This window comes from Myotis lucifugus, unplaced genomic scaffold (assembly GCF_000147115.1).
Source record: "Myotis lucifugus unplaced genomic scaffold, Myoluc2.0 scaffold_5, whole genome shotgun sequence".
NCBI lineage: Eukaryota > Metazoa > Chordata > Mammalia > Chiroptera > Vespertilionidae > Myotis > Myotis lucifugus.
This window is the reverse complement of record NW_005871053.1, coordinates 6,000,825-6,018,189: the sequence shown is the minus strand read 5'-3', so window position 1 is coordinate 6,018,189 and position 17,365 is coordinate 6,000,825. Positions and strand designations below refer to the sequence as shown.

Below are 17,365 nucleotides of genomic sequence, written 5' to 3'. Positions count from 1 at the left end.
GATCCACAATTTAAAACTTAGTAATTGTTTATTTTGGGAATTTTTATTTAATATTTTGGGATTGCAGTTGACCGTGGGTAACTAAAACTGTAGAAAGCAAAACAGAAAAGGGGAACTACTATATTTCTGTTTTCAAAGAGATTATCCAAACAATAATGAATTTCTAATTGTTAGAATTTGGTAGGGAATAAGAGAAGTTTGGGGGAAAGGGAAGGCACCCCAGGAACCTGCAGTGAATAGTGAATGCCATATTATTCTGCCAAGGGATAAGGTTGGCCTTGCCTTATTTGCCCCAATCCTCCCTTCTTTCCCCACTTCTTTGTGCCTCTGTCTGTAAGATTTTTCCTCCCATATCTATATATTCCTTTCCTTCCATTCATCAATTCATAGCAAGTGTTATAAGGAATTAGACCTCGTGGACATGATTTTCTTAAAAAAATATTTTAAATGAAATTTTCTCCTCAACTAAAATATCACTTTATTTTTTAAAATTAAATTTATTGGGGTGACATTGGTTAATAAGATTATGTAGGTTTTAAGTATACATATGTATGATACATGTTCTGTATATTACACTGTGTGCCCATCACCCAAAGTCAATTCACCTTCCATCACCATATCTTGGCTCCCTTTTACCCTTTACTACCCTTCCACCCCTCATTCCTCTGGTAACCACCATACTGTTGTCTGTGTCTATGAGTTTCAGTTTTATATCTCAAATATGAGTGAAATCATATGGTTGTTAGCTTTTTCTGACTGACTTATTTTGCTTAGCATAATATTCTCAAGGTCCGTCCAGGTTGTCACAAATGCAGTATTGTATCTTTTCTCATGGCTGGGTAGTATTGTATGGTATATATGTACCATATTGTCTTTATCCAATCATCTATCAAAGGATACTTTCGTTGTTTCCATGTCTAGGTCACTGTGAATAGTGCTGCATTGAACATAGGGGTGCATATGTCTTTTCGAATAAATGTTTTTAAGTATTTTCAGGTTGATACCCAGAAGAGGGATTCTTGGGTCATATGGTAACTCAGTTCTTAATTTTTTGAAGAACCACTACACTGTTTTCCGTAGTTGCTGTGCTAGCTTACTTTCCCACCAGCAGTGACGATAGTTCCTTTTTACCCACAATCTCGCCAACACTTGTTATTACTTGTCTTGTTAATAGCCATTCTAACAGGTCTGAGGTATTTCATTGTAGTTTTGATTTGCATTTCCCTAATAGCTAGTGAAATTGAGCTTTCATTTATCTGTTGGCCATTTGTATATCTTCTTGGAAGAAGTGTCTGTTAGGTCCTTTGCCCATTTTTTAGTTGGATAGTTTGTTTGATGTAGAGTCTGATGAGTCCTTTATGTATTTTGGATATTAACCCCTTATCAGAGCTGTTGTTTGCAAATATCGTCTCCCACTGAATCAGTTGTCCTTTTGTTTTGTTGGCATTTTCTTTTGCTGTGCAGAAGCTTTTTAGTTTGTTATAGTCTCATTCATTTATATTTGCTGTTATTTCCCTTGCCTTTGGGGTCAAATTCATAAAATCTTCTGTAAGACCAAGGTCCATGAGTTTAGTACCTAAGTTTTCTTACATGTAATTTATTGTTTCAGATCTTATATTTAGGTCTTTGACCCATTTTGAATTAATTTTTGTACATGGGGACAAGCTGTAGTTTAGTTTCATTCTTTTGCATGTGGCTTTCCAATTATCCCAGCACCAGAGGATTTCTTATGGCGTTCCCACACCGGGAGTTGAACCCGGGCCGCCTGGGTGAAAACCAGGAATCCTAACCGCTAGACAATGTGGGACAGAGGATTTCTTTTCTCCATTGTGTGTTTTTGGCTCCTTTATCAAAAATTATTTGCCTATATATATATATATATATATATATGATTTTATTTCTGGGTTCTCAATTCTGTTCCATTGGTCTGTGTCTTCTTTTTTTTTGTCAATCCTAACCTGAGGATATTTTTTCCATTGCTTTTTGGAGAGAGTGGAAGGGAGGAGGGGGAGAGAGAGAAATATCAATGTAAGAATGACACATTGATTGGTTGCCTCTCTTACTCGCCACAACTGGGGCCAGGAATTGAATCTGCAAACCCAGGTATGTGCCCTTGACTGGGAATTGAACCTGAGACCATTTAATGAGCAGGCCAATGCTCTCACCACTGCTCTGTCCAGGGTTGTGTGTGTCTGTTTTTCTACCAATACCATGCTGTTTTGATTATCCTTGCTCTGTAGTATAATTTGAAGTCAGGTAGTGTGATATCTCTAGCTTTGTTATTTTCTCTCAGATTGCTTTGGCTATTCAGGGTCTTTTGTGGTTCCATACAAATCTATTTATTTTTTTGTTCTATTTATTTAAAAAATGGCAACGAAATATCACATGATCTCACTCATATGTGGAATCTAAGTAACAAAATAAGCTGATGAACGGAGTGGATCCAGAGACATGGAACAGAGTGTGGAATCTCGGAGGGGAGGCTAGGGAGGGTATGTGGGTGGGAGGTAATCAACCAAAGACCTTTATGCATATATGCATAACCCATGGACAGAGACAACATGGTGGTGAAGGCCTGGGGCAAGGGGCAAGGGTGGGCTGGAGGTGGTCTGTGGGAGGAAAAAAGGGAAAAGGGGACATATGTAATAATTTCAACAATAAAGAATTATTTTAAAAATAAATAATAAATGACAGCGGATTTTGATGGGGATTATATTAAATCTGTATATTGCTTTGGGTAATGTGGACATTTTAATTATGTTAATTCTTCCAATCCATGAACATGGAATATCTTTTCATTTCATTGTCTCTTTTTCAATCTCTCTGAATAATGCTTTGTAGTTTTCAGTATATAGGTCCTTTACATCCTTTGTTAAGTTTATACCTAGATATTTTATTCTTTTGGTTGCAATTGCAAAAGGAATTGTTGTTTTTGTTTTTTCATTTCTTTTTCTGAAATTTTATTGTTAGTATATAGGAATGCAGTGAATTTTTGTACATTGATTTTATATCCTGTAACTTTACTGTATGTATTTGGTTATTGTTTCTAATAGTTTTTTGATGGAATCTTTAGAGTTTTCTATATATAGAATCATGTCATCTGCAAAAAGTGACCGTTTTACTTTTTCCTTCCAATTTGGATCCCTTTTATTTCTTTATCTTTTCTTAATTGTTCTGGTTAGGACTTCCAGAAGTATGTTTAATAGTAGTAGTGAGAGTGGACATTCTTGTCTTATTTCTGATTTTGGAGGAAAAGCTTTCAGTTTTTTACCATTGAGTATGATATTGGCTGAGGGTTTATCATATAAGAAGACCTTTATATGTTGAGGTACTTACCTTCCATACCCATTTTATTGAGTGTTTTAATCATAAATGGATGTTGTATCTTCTCAAATGCCTTTTCTGCATTTATTGATAAAATACGATTTTATCCTTTGTTAATGTGCTGTATTACATTGATAATACAATGTAATTTTGGACACAATTTTTGACCCTTGAATTCAGGCTTTAAAAAGTTTCTTCAAAGTGTATGTTGAAGCTGACTCATTCTTAATGGAATTCTGTTATTTAAAGAAAAGTGTTGTAATTGCTAAGAAGCCCAACAATGGGTTTTATAACAAATCATTATGGAATTTCTGTATATGTGTAAAAGAAAGAATTGTGTTTTTTAAAACACAATTAAAAACTGGGAACAGAGAGAAACCACACTGTGATTCAAGGGCTCAGCAGCATATTTGCTTCAGGTTTAGAGTTGCAGAAATCATACTTATTTAGTTCATGGCATTTGTCTATGAACAAATGGGAGGCCTTGCTTTTATTTTCCTCCTCTGATTCCTTATCATTCCATTTCCCTCCTCCCATGGGCACCTATGAATGTTCTTGAATATATGTCTATTCTTTTGTAAAATATTCAGTGTTATTCAGTGTGTATATTTTTAATTTGTTTAAACTGGTATTATGCTGTTGATCTTTTTGTTTCTTCTTTTGTGTTCACCACTGTTTAATCTCTTCTTGTTTCTGTATGTATATCTACCTCAGAGCTTCATAGTATTTTTTGCATACTATGATTGCTGTATAGTATTTCACGATATTTACTTACCACTTACTCATTTCTTTGTGATGCCTCCAACTATTCTACAAACAGTGCTCCAGTGCAGTGGTCACCAACCAGTGGTCTCCAGACCACTGGTGGTCCGTGAGGTCCAAAAGGTTGGCAACCGCTGCTCCAGAGAATGTATCAAATATGTTCCTTTGTAGAACTGTGTGTGAATTTGTCCCAAATATATACCTAGAGCAGTATAGTTGGGTCATAGAAATGGCATTTCCTATGAAAACTTAGCACATGATTGTTCTGTAGAGCAGCTTACTAGAAATGCATGTGGATTCCTTTCTCCATGTTCTTGAGAACAACTTTCTATGTTGTAATCTTATTGTTAATCTATCTTATACTATAACATTAGAAAAAATAAGAAAGTTGATTAATAATTTATTATATAGAAGGGGCAAATTTTTATTATGGCAACTAGAGTTTTAAAACTTACAGTGGAAATATTGAGGGAAGATTGAAGTACATGTTGAAATTCAAAGTGTTACATGATAATGTCTAAGTTTTGCAAGAAGTCTTACTGTCTAGACTCGAGGGTAGGTATATTATCTTGTTTACTTGTCCAGAAACTTGATCTTATCATGGTCTATTGTCAATCATATTTACGTAGTCTGACTCATGTTAACTATCCTCACTAGTTACCAGTTAATTAGAATGCCGGTAGACTAATTCATGATGAGAAAGTAAAATGCCAAGCCTCCTGGCCATTTCATTGGCCAGTTTTTCTCTGCAGGGAATTAAGTATAATTAGAAGAGATAGCTTGGTGAGTTTTAATCAGGGCAAGAGGAAATATTCTATGATCTAGTCAGGGGTGGGCAAACTTTTTGACTCGTGGGCCACAATGGGTTCTTAAACTGGACCGGAGGGCCGGAACAAAAGCATGGATGGAGTGTTTGTGTGAACTAATATAAATTCAAAGTAAACATCATTACATAAAAGGGTACGGTCTTTTTTTTTTTTTAGTTTTATTCATTTCAAACGGGCCGGATCCGGCCCGCGGGCCATAGTTTGCCCACGGCTGATCTAGGTGATTAATGGTGTCAAGCTATCAAAGCCTAATGGCATTTATCTATTTTCTAACTCAGATGTTTTAACAATGTTGGAACCATGAGATTTGTAGCTGTGTTAATTATGACATGATAATCTACCCATGACTTCTATTTGATTTTTTCTGGTCTTTATTATAAAGGGGTTTCTCTTATAATACACGTAAATTATTGAACTTATAAGTAAGCTATTTAGATTGACTAAATTATTTTAAAGATAATTAGTTGCACTGTTAGAATGAGGCAGTAAACATTGTAATTAGTTTTATAGGGATTTTGCTATTGACTTTTTAGAATTTTGTAGGATATGTAGACTAGATATGAATATGGTTTTAAATCTATTTTAAAGCATATACATTTCAAATTAAATTTAGACTTAAACAGTATTCTGTAGTTTTCTCCCCTCATAGAACCTTTATATTTCTAATGAGAACTCAGCTTCAATTTAAAAAAAAGCCAGTAGAAATATTATTTTATTTATAGGATTTTTTGTAGCAAATCATTTCAGAGATATATCTGTTTATCTTGGTATCTTTCTCATCACTTTTTTTGTCACTTCACTTTTATGATTTTTTTAGGTTATCTGGATCTCAAAATAATTAAGCATATACACAGTTAAAAAAGGATTTTAATTAGCACAGAAATCCTTGAAATGTTTTTTTATTTTTAAGTTTATTTTTCAAAATATATTTTTATTGATTTCAGAGAGAGGAAGGGAGAAGGATAGAGAGATAGAAACAACGATGAAACATCACCAGTCAGCCACCTCCTGCACGTTCTCTACTGGAGATCCAGCCTGCAATCAGGCATATACCTTGACCAGGAATCAAACCGTGATCTCCTGGTTCGAGGGTCTATATTCAACCACTGAACCACATCGGCCGGTCTATTTTTTAATTTTTAACTTAAACATATTGTACTACATATAGAATTAATTTGAATTTAACTGATACTGAGCGTGGCTAGTTAGAAATCCAGCTTTGGGGCTTAAGTTTTATACTTCAGTTTTTATTTTTCTAAAGCTCTAAGATTATATGGCATTTTCTTATTTAAATTGGAAAGGATAGGTGAAAATTTGGTTTTCATTTGAACTGAGTGGTGAAGTGCCTTTTATTAGAATTTTGATTATTGTAATTACATTGGGGGGATTCCTTTTTTAAAGTTATTAGCTAATTGAAGTTTTTATTGCTAATCCAAAATAAAACTAGATTAAAGCATATTTTAATGAAAAATGTTATGACTAGAAATAGCAATGTGTAAATAAGTTATGCATTTTCATCAGAATTCTTGTAGTTTATTATTAGAGGAATAATAATTTAACTGTTTATGTATGTACAGAGATGTAAAAGTAAACATTTCCCATTTTTAGAATAAAGTAACTTTTTATAGTTTTCATAATAATGATAATAAAAATAATAATAATGATATCTCTAAATATTTCAGTTAAAAATTGTGCAAACAGCCCTGGATATTGCAGAATACTGTGTCTATATAATGGGAGAATACTGCCACCTTGTGTATATATGATGCTATTTTATTTCTCCATTTTCATTTTTTATGCCAGCTAATACAATAGTTTCTCACCATTTGGTACTGTGTTCAGATGTGTACATGTTTAAAAAGAAACAAAATACTGGTGGTTGTTTTTTCATATAGTAAAATCAAGCCAAATTTTTCTTATTCTTGCCAGGAGGAGGAGTCTTCCATTTTGAAGACATTGGAATTTGGTGTAGTTAGATTTGGATCTAAGAATTGGAAAGTCTGAGAGATCAGCCTGGTTAATTGATATCTGGGGTTAGTTGAGAATTGAATCCTTTTATTTGAATTTTATGGAAAGTTGGTGATTCTTTTATCATTCTTCATTTTAGTGCTTTTAATTCTTTGGGACCATTATTCCGAATGTCAGAATTCATTATTCTATATAATAAAAAGCTAATATGCAAATCGACAGAACAGCGGAATGACTGGTCACTATGATGTGCACTGACCACCAGGGGACACACTGACCACAAGGGGGAATGCCACTCAGCCAGAAGCCCTGAGCCGGGCTCACAGCTGGTGAGTGCAGCAGTGGTGGCAGGAGCTTCACCCGCATACATGGCAGTGCTAAGGATGTCCAACTGCCAGGATGTCTGACTGCTGGCTTAGGCCCATTCCCCGGACCTAAGTCGGCAGTCAGACATTCCCTGAGGGCTCCCGGACTGCGAGAAGGGACCCCCATTCCAGTGCATGAATTTTAGGCACTGGCCCTCTAGTACTGTAGATAAAGGAAGTATAGGGCTTTGGGCTTACCACCACGACCATATTTCTTTTTAAAAAAAAATAAATTTGTATTGATTTCAGAGAGGAAAGGAGAGGGAAAGATAGAAACATAAATGATGAGAGAGAACCATTGATCGGCTGCCTCCTGCACGCCCCCTACTGGGGATCGAGCCCGCAACCCAGGCATGTGCCCTTGACCGAATCGAACCTGGGACCCTTCAGTCCCCAGGCCAACACTCCATCCACTGAGCCAAACCAGCTAGGGCCACAACCATATTTCTTGATGTTTAAATGTTTTCCTTTATTTAGGTCAAGTACAGAAGGACTACTGTAATAATGACATGTAATAGTGCTATGAAAAATATTGATGTTATGAAAAAAGGGTTCCTTTAAATTATTTTGGTTACCTAAGGGAATGAGTTGGCAGGTTTCAGGTATTATCTTTCTAAGGAGGAAGAGTCACCAGCCTGCAAGTTCACTTTCTGATGCTCCCAACTAGCTTAGCTATGTAATGATGAGTTCTCTGGGCACCAGTTTCTTCATCTGAAAAATTGAGCAGTTGAACCAGGTGGTTTCTAAGGACCTTTTTAGGCTTTAGAATTCTATGATTGTGTAAAGTTCTCCTCTCTGTTTTTAAAATGTTGTTGTGGTAATGCCCTTCAGTGTACTCACTATACTCTTCCAAATAAGAAGTTATTTTAAAATTTAGTGTAATCACACAATTGTGATTACATAGAATAAATATATTAGTAATATGAGGGGATGCATGTATATAAAAGTTTAAAACTTGAAGTTTAGGAAATATGCCTACTTTTTATTTAACACTGGGAACTTCAAGATTGGCTTTGGAGTAACCTAGATATTAATTATATACTATTCAAGCAATATAACACTTTTTTGGGGGCAGAAATACATTCCAAATGCCTACATTTCAACTTCTGGAAACGCTCTAAAAGTTGTTATAAATATGGTAAGGTCCATAGAGGCAGATTTTTCAGATTGAGATGCAAGAGAAAAAAAGGGACATTGGCCTATAGTTAAAAACTTGGAAGTTCTTGAGGATGTTACCCAACTGGAAATTTAAGGCCAAAGATTCTTCAGTATGTAAATTTTTCCATTTTTTCTTGTACAGCAGCAGTTATTTCCTGCTTATCTTGATTCATTTTTCTCATCAAGTGCTGAGAGTAAATACGTAATCAGGTTTAGGTTGTTTTTGTTGTTGTTAATCCTCACCCAAGGATATTTTTCCATTGATTTTCAGAGAAAGTAGAAGGGAGGGGGAGAGACAGAGAGTGAGAAACATCGAATTGAGAGAAACACATCGATTGGTTGCCTCCCACAGGGCCCTGACTAGAGCCTGATAGAGCCTGCAATGGTGTTGCCCTTCACCAGAATCGAACCCAGGACCCTTCAGTCTAAGGGCCAATGCTCTATCCACTGAGCCAAACCAGCCAGGGCAGGTTTAGGTTTTTACTTTGAGACCATCTGGGAATAATTTTTTAAAATCCTAGGCATAATTTTAAGGAAAATGATTCTAATTGTTAAGCTATGTAAACATGCCAAATTCAACATCTGTATTGAAACAATTCCCCAGTGCCTTGTAGTAATAATACCAAAGCAAAATAACTCTATAGGTATTTTTGCATTTATTTTGTGTAATACCAAACTTCTATTTTTTTTTAAAAAAAATCCTCACCTGAGGATAAGTTTCTATTGATTTTGTTTGTTTGTTGTTTCTATTGATTTTAGGGAGAGGAGAAGAGAGAAAGAAACATCAATCAGCTGCCTCCCATATGCACCCAGACCAGAGATCAAACCTGCAACCTGGGCATGTGCCATAACCAGGAATTGAATCCACAATCTTTTAGTTAGGACAACACTCCAACCAACCAAGCCACACCAGCCAGGACCCAAACTACTATTTTATAGAGTACAGTCTTCATGACAAATTAACTACCTAATAAAATGCATTTCACATAAAAAATTTATGCACATATTATAAAACATTAAGTAAAGGTGTTCATTAAAATGTACATATTATCTCTCTAATGTAAATTATTATGGATATGTGATAAAAATAAAATCTTAAGTAAATTATACTTCATAAACATGAAGAGAATAAAATCATGAAAAAAGCAAAGTGGACAATGACCTGATTTGTTTTTAGAAAGTGTAATATTAAGAAAATAAGTGTGTCAGTGGTGACATTAGTCATGAGTTTTTTTCTAGGGTTATTTTTCAAAAGGTTTCTTTCAAAACCTTTGTCTCCAGTGAGGTAGGAATGTGAAATTAGAAGAAAATATTGGGCAATAGTTTGCCACAGGCTCATCTACAAATGAAATCTCTGGATTGATAATCTTGAGATAATTTTGAATACTTTATTTTTTATAACAAGCATGTCAAACTCATGGCCAGTGGGCCACATGCCTTGAGTTTGACATGCTTGTTTTATAGGGACTACTAGAGGTCTGGTGCACGAATTCGTGCACAGGTGGGGTCCCTCTGCCCGGCCAGTCGGGTGGTCAGTGCGCTCCCACAGCTAACCCCCTCACGGCCGGCCAACCTCCCATGTTCCCTCCCCGAGGCCAGCCCCTGTTGGTCCCAATCAGGACTGGCAGGCCGGGGGTGGGGGGTGGAGGAGGGACTGCGGTTGGTTGGCCGGCCACGGGAAGTTGGCTGTGGCAGCACACTGACCACCCAGCCAGCTGGGGGGAGGAACCATGGGAGGTTGGCTGGCTGTGGGAGGTTGGCTGTGGGAGCACACTGACTACCAGGGGGCAGCACCTGCATTGAAAATCTGCCCCCTGGTGGTCAGTGCGCGTTATAGCAACTGGTTGTTCGGTCGCTTAGGCTTTTATATACTAGTATATAGACTAGAGGCCCAGTGCACATAATTCGTGCACAGGTAGGGTCCCTAGGCCTGGCTGGCAATCAGGGCCGATCTGTGGGGCAACTGGCGGGGTGACTGGGGTTCCCCGCTCGCACCCGCCTTGGCTGGTCTGGCCTGTGACTGCTTCTGGGCAACCTGTTTGGAGGTGCAAAGTGATCCACAGTTTGTGGCTGCCTCTGCTGGGTGTGTCTGGGAAAAACCAAGTTGTACATCAAGGCCAGCTTACACCAACACCAAACCTGGGCGCAGGTCAGCAAAAGGCCCAGGGTCTCCACCTGTCTCTATTTGCTGGTTCTCTGTTAGACTCAGTCCCACTGAAAGAGACTTTGGGGGTTCTTGAGTGGCATGAGGTAGTTTCTCAGTGAGTCACCAGATGGGGGTGAGTGGTGTTCACCAGATTGATACAGGTTTAGACTCTGTGCCACTGCTGCGTCTGAGGCCACTCAGCAAAAGTCCCAAGGTATACCAAGTCTGTCACCTACTGGGTGCCCGCAGACCTTTGTTTGGGGGCAGATTCTGAAGGAGTCATCAGGGTGAGGCCTGCAGAGTTTTCAGGCCCAAAGAGACCAAGATTTGGCTGTATGAAGGGAGGGCTTAGTACTGATCGGGCCTTCGAGGGCAAACTGTACCCCGTCCTAGAGCCACACAACTCCATCTGTCCCAGCTTCTGCCTGGACTTCCTACAGAACTGAGCTCAGTAGGGTGGGGGACCTAGGAGTCAGGCGGGTTGGGCTCGTGAATGTCCGTCTGGATATGGCTTCTGTAAATCCTTGGTTATACTAGTAAATCTTCTTATTCAGCTAATCTTCAGTTAGTTGTTCAGGTTGATTATTCTATATTTTAGTTATAATTACAGTTTTGTTTTGGGAGGAAGTGGAGGTAACTTCCACATACTCCACTGCCATCTTGGATCTCCAACTGAAAATTACCATCACTTTATTTCAACAGCCCAGATATACTAGAGTACCATGCTAAAACATATAATAAAATCTGACATAACACTGAAATGTGTTTGCTTATTGTGTTCTGCACAGGCTCAGACCTATTCTTTTGTAATGTGCAAAATTGAATGAATGAACCCTTGATTTTGATGACAATGATTTAAAAACTATGAAATACGACATTTTGGAAACTAAAAATACCATATTGTTTTGGACTACTGGAAACTGGTATAGTTATTAATTGTTATGTTAATGTTAATATGTAGGTCAAGGCAGAAGCTATACCTTGTTAAAGGATTTAGAATGGTTGTAGATGCAGCACTCAGATTTTTAATGTACTTTATTAAAGTGTCTGCTACTGATAATATCATTACTATTGAACCTACTTTGTAAATTGGTCTTTTTCATCATAGAAGATTATTAATTGTCATTTTTAAAATATGGCAAAAATGTGTTTCCTGTTCAAGTAATTTATTTTTATTGCAAAATTTTTTAGCCATCGTATAATATAAACTCAATAATGTACAAAATAAAGCATATTTTACTCTAAGGATTCTCCTTTGTTCTTTTTTCTTCTTTTTTTTCTTTGAATGCATTAAATGTAATGGTTGTAGCCCTTTGTGAAGCAGGTGCTGCTCATTAGAGTGATTCTATATTTGGAAATATTAATACATAGACATTGTGATATACATCCCATTTTATTTAAACAAATATAATATTAGTGGGATAAAGTCTTCTTTTAAATGACTGGAAAGTTAATAGTCAATGATCACTCTTTTGTTTAAAGATGTTTAGCATAGGTCTCATTTACATATTTTTTCTTATTAGGCAAGAAGTTTTGAAATGGAATGGATGGGGATATAATGATTCCAAGTTCATCTTCAATAAGAAAGGCCAAGCTGAGTTGACTGGGAAAAGGTAACTGTTTATTCTTTCTTTTGTTATTTTTTTTCCCCACTTTTTGTTTCTATGAAAAACTTTAAACATAAATAACAAACATAACATGTTCAATAATAGATACACATAACAATAGAATAATATGATTCCTCCCTTCATTTAAAATTTACCAGTATTTTGCCATAATTGCTTCTTTTCTGTAGTATTTCAAATTCTGACATTTTTATGTCAGTTCTAAATGTTTACATATGTGTCCCTTAAAAAATGAGGACCCAATACAGCCATTCATATAATATTGTCATACACCCTAAAATAATAAATTTTATAATATATGATTGATTACCTAGTCCACATTCACATTTTCCCAGTTGTCTCAAAATGCCATTTTTATAGGTAGTGTGTTTGACTTAGAAAGTAAATAAGGTCTGCCCATATTACCTGATCCCCATACCATTGATTTGTCAAAAGTAACTCCATTTTTTGTTGTTGTTGTTGTTAATCCTCACCGGAGGATATTTTTTCCATTGCATTCAGAGAGAGTAGAACAGAGGGAGGGAGGGAGGAAGAGAGAGAGGGAGGGAGAGAGAGAGAGAGAGAGAGAGAGAGACAGACAGACAGACAGGGAGAGAGATATGAGAGAGACACATTGGCTGGTTATCTCCCGTTCATGCCCCAGCCTAGGATGGGGAGGGAACCTGCAACCCAGTTACATGCCCTTGACTGGGAATCGAACTCATGACCCTGGTGCGTCAAAGTTACTCCATTTTTAATTCTGAGCATTTATATTTGGGTATGGGTTATTATGGAAGGTGAACAATTTTTGGTGAATGTAAATTAGTTTTCTGAGATATATTAGGGAAGAAGTGATGAAGAAGGATCAGGCAGTTGTTTGATAGCTTTCATATTGCTGAAATGTTTTTGTTAATGTGTTGGTAAGAATAATAAAGAATATTTGTATTGTACTTGGGATGGTGAACACACAATACAGTGTACAGATGATATGTTGTAGAATTGTGCACCCAAAACCTGTATAATTTTATTAACTCTAATAAATTCAATAAAAGGGGGGAAAAAGAATATTTGTATTGTTACTATTCCAGATACAGACAATTGTAAATAAGTTCTTAGTTGATTATAAGCAACACTGATCCTGCGAAAGCTGGTATTTTGGGTTTGTCTATTGAATTTTGATAGAAATTTTTTGAAAGGACAGTGAGTATAAATATATAATATTTGAATGCTGGCTCTAAAAATAAAAAAAATTAAGGCTAGGTAAAAATTGGATCAGCTATATTATGAATATCAGTATTGTACTTTGACTTAATATCTATTGGGCATTAATATGCTTGGATTAATACTTTTTAAATGTATAAAATATGTCAATATGTTGAAATATCAGCAAGAAAACTTTTATTCCTTTGGAGAAATTATTTTTCTTTAAAACATAATTATCCTATATTTTTAACTTAAATATACTTTGTACCTGAAACAAAACCTCAGGAGTAGTAATTAGGAACTAATTTTATTGAAGGTGTAAAGATGTACATTTGACCTTTGTTTTTCTTTCTTTTTTTTAATCCTCACCTGAGGATATGTTTTAATTGATTTTTAGAGAGAGGAATGGGGAGAGAGACAGACAGACATCGATGTGAGAGAGAAATATTGATAGGTTGCCTCCTGTAGGTGCCCTGACCGGGAATCAATCTTGTAACATTTTGGTGTATGGGACGACATTCCAATCACTCAGTTAATAGGAAAAATCAATATTATCTACATTCTCATTTCCAATCCTTAAGTATGGCTGGACAACATGTTGGTTATAGGGTTAGTTGAGAAATTGTATATAATTCAGGTAGAAGAAATTTCTGATTAAAATTAAATTTACCAGTGTTCTAGATGATGAGTGTTTTATGTTTTAAACGGAATGATGTCTAATACAGTAGAAACTTATCTATGTAGAGATTGTCTTTACACAATCTTCTTGGAGGGTGGGGTAGAGGGAGTGAATCTTCTGAACTTAGAAAACCAATTCTCAGACATTGTCTTTATTTCTTTCTTTCTGTCTCTTTTGACCTTGAAGGTATAGCATGCTTGTTTTACAGGAGGGAATAAATAGTCAACTTGTACTTCAGCACAGTGCCTTTGAAAGCAGAGAATTTATCTGCTGACATTAGACATTGGAAGATTGCTGCTGGTGCCACTCTAATCAGGATGGATTCAATAAAGGCATCCTTTTTTTGCGTGGTTGATTCCTGAGTTAGAGTCCAGTGGAGGTGGGAAGAGGACGGGATGGTGGGGGCAGGTTGCATATGTCTGGCAGAGCCTGCAAAGGGAGACCAGTCTTTGGTTCCCACTAAGACTCATCCAAAGGGTAATTCTCCATACACAGAAATGGAATTTAGTCATCTACAATAGTTAGTCATCTTATAATAAGTTACCCTGTGACAAAAATTTCTATTGTCCCAGTAAGAGTCAAAGGGTAGAAGAAGTTTGTGATATTCCTAAAAGAGAAAATGGAGTTGTGACTAGAAAGGATGAGTGGAAAAAAAATACTGATTTGGTTGAACAGTATTAATGCGCCCTTTTGTTATTAATACTAGATTATAAGGGAAATTTTTTGTTAAGACTTGCTATTCTGGCTTTGTAATGGACTAAACAAATATAGACCCTTTGCCATCTATAAGCACATAGGAAACATGGATAAAACACACAAGGAAGAAGTATAACAGAGTCTGAAAGAAAGGAAGGGAAATTGTTAGATGCCAGAAGTTAATAGTGACTCTCAATGAAAATTTATGGAGATTCCCTTATTTCTGATCCAAAAATCATTGAAAAGTTAGGAAATTTTTTGAGGAAATGTGATTGATTGTATATATTTTTAGGAGAGTAACTTTGACATTTACAACTTAGCCATTAAATTAGATGGAATTATTATAAGGTATTTTAGATCTTAGGGCAAAATGAGAAGTTTTTTTCCCCGAACACAGTCTTATCTCCTGAACAGATTTGTAATTTGTCGGTCTATAAATCACTAGATTTATAATCCTGTTATTTTTTTTCTTCTAGATATAGATGAATTTAATCCTCATTTTAAGCAGCAAATGGGTAATACTTCAAAATTAGCTCTATAGACTTCAATAAACTAAAATTTTTGAAAAGTGTCATTCTTTGACTTTAAAGGTTACACAGCACAAGTTAGTGTTTACATGAAAAGAATTTGTCTGGGTTTCTTGCACATTGTATTTCCAGTGGCATAATTTTTCATTAAATTTTATCTTCAAGTATAAAAAGGCTATTGAATTGCTTAGCAGATGTGGAACTCACTCTGGTAGATGGTTGCATCTGCTAATATTTTGCTACCTCTATGCACTGCCCTGAGTTTAGTTATTATAAATCCTGGCATGCCCTTCCTTCTTAGATATTTATGCCCACAAAATTTTCTTTCCATGTACTGTATAGGGATTTTCATTGGACTTGTTCTGATTCTGTATCTTCTACAGTACAATCTACCTTGGTTCTAAGGAAAGGTGGTAATTTGATCTCACTTTATATTTTACAAAAAGACCATGTCTTAAAGTTCTCAAACTAATCTTCAGTCGTGATAAAGATCTATTCAGTAGTCTGTTTCAACAGTTGGTATAGGCACTTGGCTTTCCTCTTATCACATTTCTGGTAAAATGTTCATGTTTCCTGTCAATATGTTCACCCTATAAATAAAATGCCTTTGCAGCTTTGACTGAACTGGGTGGTAAATTTTTTAAGAATAGGAGTCATAATACCAATTTAGTGTATCCTGCAATGCATAGTATAGAAAATAATACAATAATTAATAAACAGTAATAAAGAATAAACTGTGTTTCATGTTCTCACAACTATAGACCTACTTTTGCCCCAACATGCATAGTAGTTTTATTTGGCTGTCCCATCATCAATTTTGGCAGGGGGTAGGGGGGAAAGTAAAGAAGGTACAAGAACATTATAGTGAAAAAAATTACTGAATATAGCTACTGTGATTTTATAAATGTCATTCATAAAGAATTTTCATTTAATATCACTTGAAATGGTGGAAAGGGAAGACTCAGACTAGAGGCAGCATCATATAGTGGCTAAGAGCACAGACTGACTGAAGCCCTATTCATAATCTGATTCAAACCCTGGCTTTGTAACTTATTAGCTCTGGGACTTTGAGTAAATAAATTACTTACTTAATTCCTTAATTTATTTAAATTCTCTGTGCCTAAGCTTCATCATCTATAAAATGGGGATAATAGTACTAAACTCATAATCTATCCTGTATAATAAAGATGTAATATACAAATGGTCGTTACGCCGTGAAGCGTAACGACCGGACCATAGATCAGCAGGAGGGTGGGGCAGCTAGCTACAAACGGGTGGTGGAGAGCTACAGGAGGGGGCAGGGCAGCAAGCTATGGGGGGTGGGGGGCAGAGGGAGCTATAGGAGGGGGCAGGGTAGCAAGCTATGAAGGGGGATAGGGGGAGCTACAGGAGGGTGGGGCAGCAGGCGGAGAGCTACTGGAGGGCGGCATTGAATTACTGGCGAGCTACAGGCACACAGATTCGTGCGCAGGGCTACTAGTATATAAAAGCTAAGCGACTGGAATGACCAGAACAACTGATCACTATGACACACTGCCCCGCTCCCCGACCAGCCTGGCCCCCCCATGGGAAGCTGGCCAACCAACCTTCCATGTCCCTTCCCCCCCATTGGCCTGGTCCTGATTGGCCCCCATCGGGGCGGGTGGCTGGACTCCCCCCCCCCCCCCCCATGAACAAATTTGTGCACTGGGCCTCTAGTATTATTATAAGTTAATATACATAAAACACTTAGAACAATGCCTGGTACATGATATGTAATGTATTTACTTAATAAATACATTAATAAAAATGTAAAGTACTGTTTTCAAACATTTAAAATTATTTTGATCTTTTCAGAGATTGGATTAGCCTTCATTATACTAATCTAGGGTAGGACAATAACTTTATTTATTTCTAGCACTTACTGCTATTTAATATTTTGTTACGTCTCAGAAGTATTTCTAAAATTGAAAAGTTGAATCTCTAAGCACTTGAGTTTTCTGCATCAACCTTCTCATATAAAATTTATATTGATGTTTTATATAAACTATTTAAACAGGGATTGAGATAAAAGATATAGGAAACAAAATCAGAGTAGCAAATTTTGTTTTTCTTTCACATTATACC

At 36.4% G+C, this 17,365-nt stretch overlaps 1 protein-coding gene and 1 non-coding gene across 4 annotated transcripts in view; one reads left to right on the top strand and one right to left on the bottom strand.

Moving 5' to 3' along the window:
- The window catches only part of AGPS (alkylglycerone phosphate synthase), a 124,113-nt gene that overhangs the window by 12,718 nt on the left and 94,030 nt on the right, over positions 1-17,365 (top strand). For all 3 annotated transcript variants that reach the window (XM_006083078.3, XM_023744539.1, XM_014467649.2), the window contains exon 2: positions 12,074-12,163. In XM_006083078.3, coding sequence (XP_006083140.1) covers positions 12,074-12,163 — 90 coding nt within the window. The remainder of the gene's footprint in view (positions 1-12,073; positions 12,164-17,365) is intronic.
- On the bottom strand, positions 1,736-1,807 carry TRNAE-UUC. The gene has a single exon. It is a non-coding gene; the product is annotated as a tRNA-Glu (tRNA).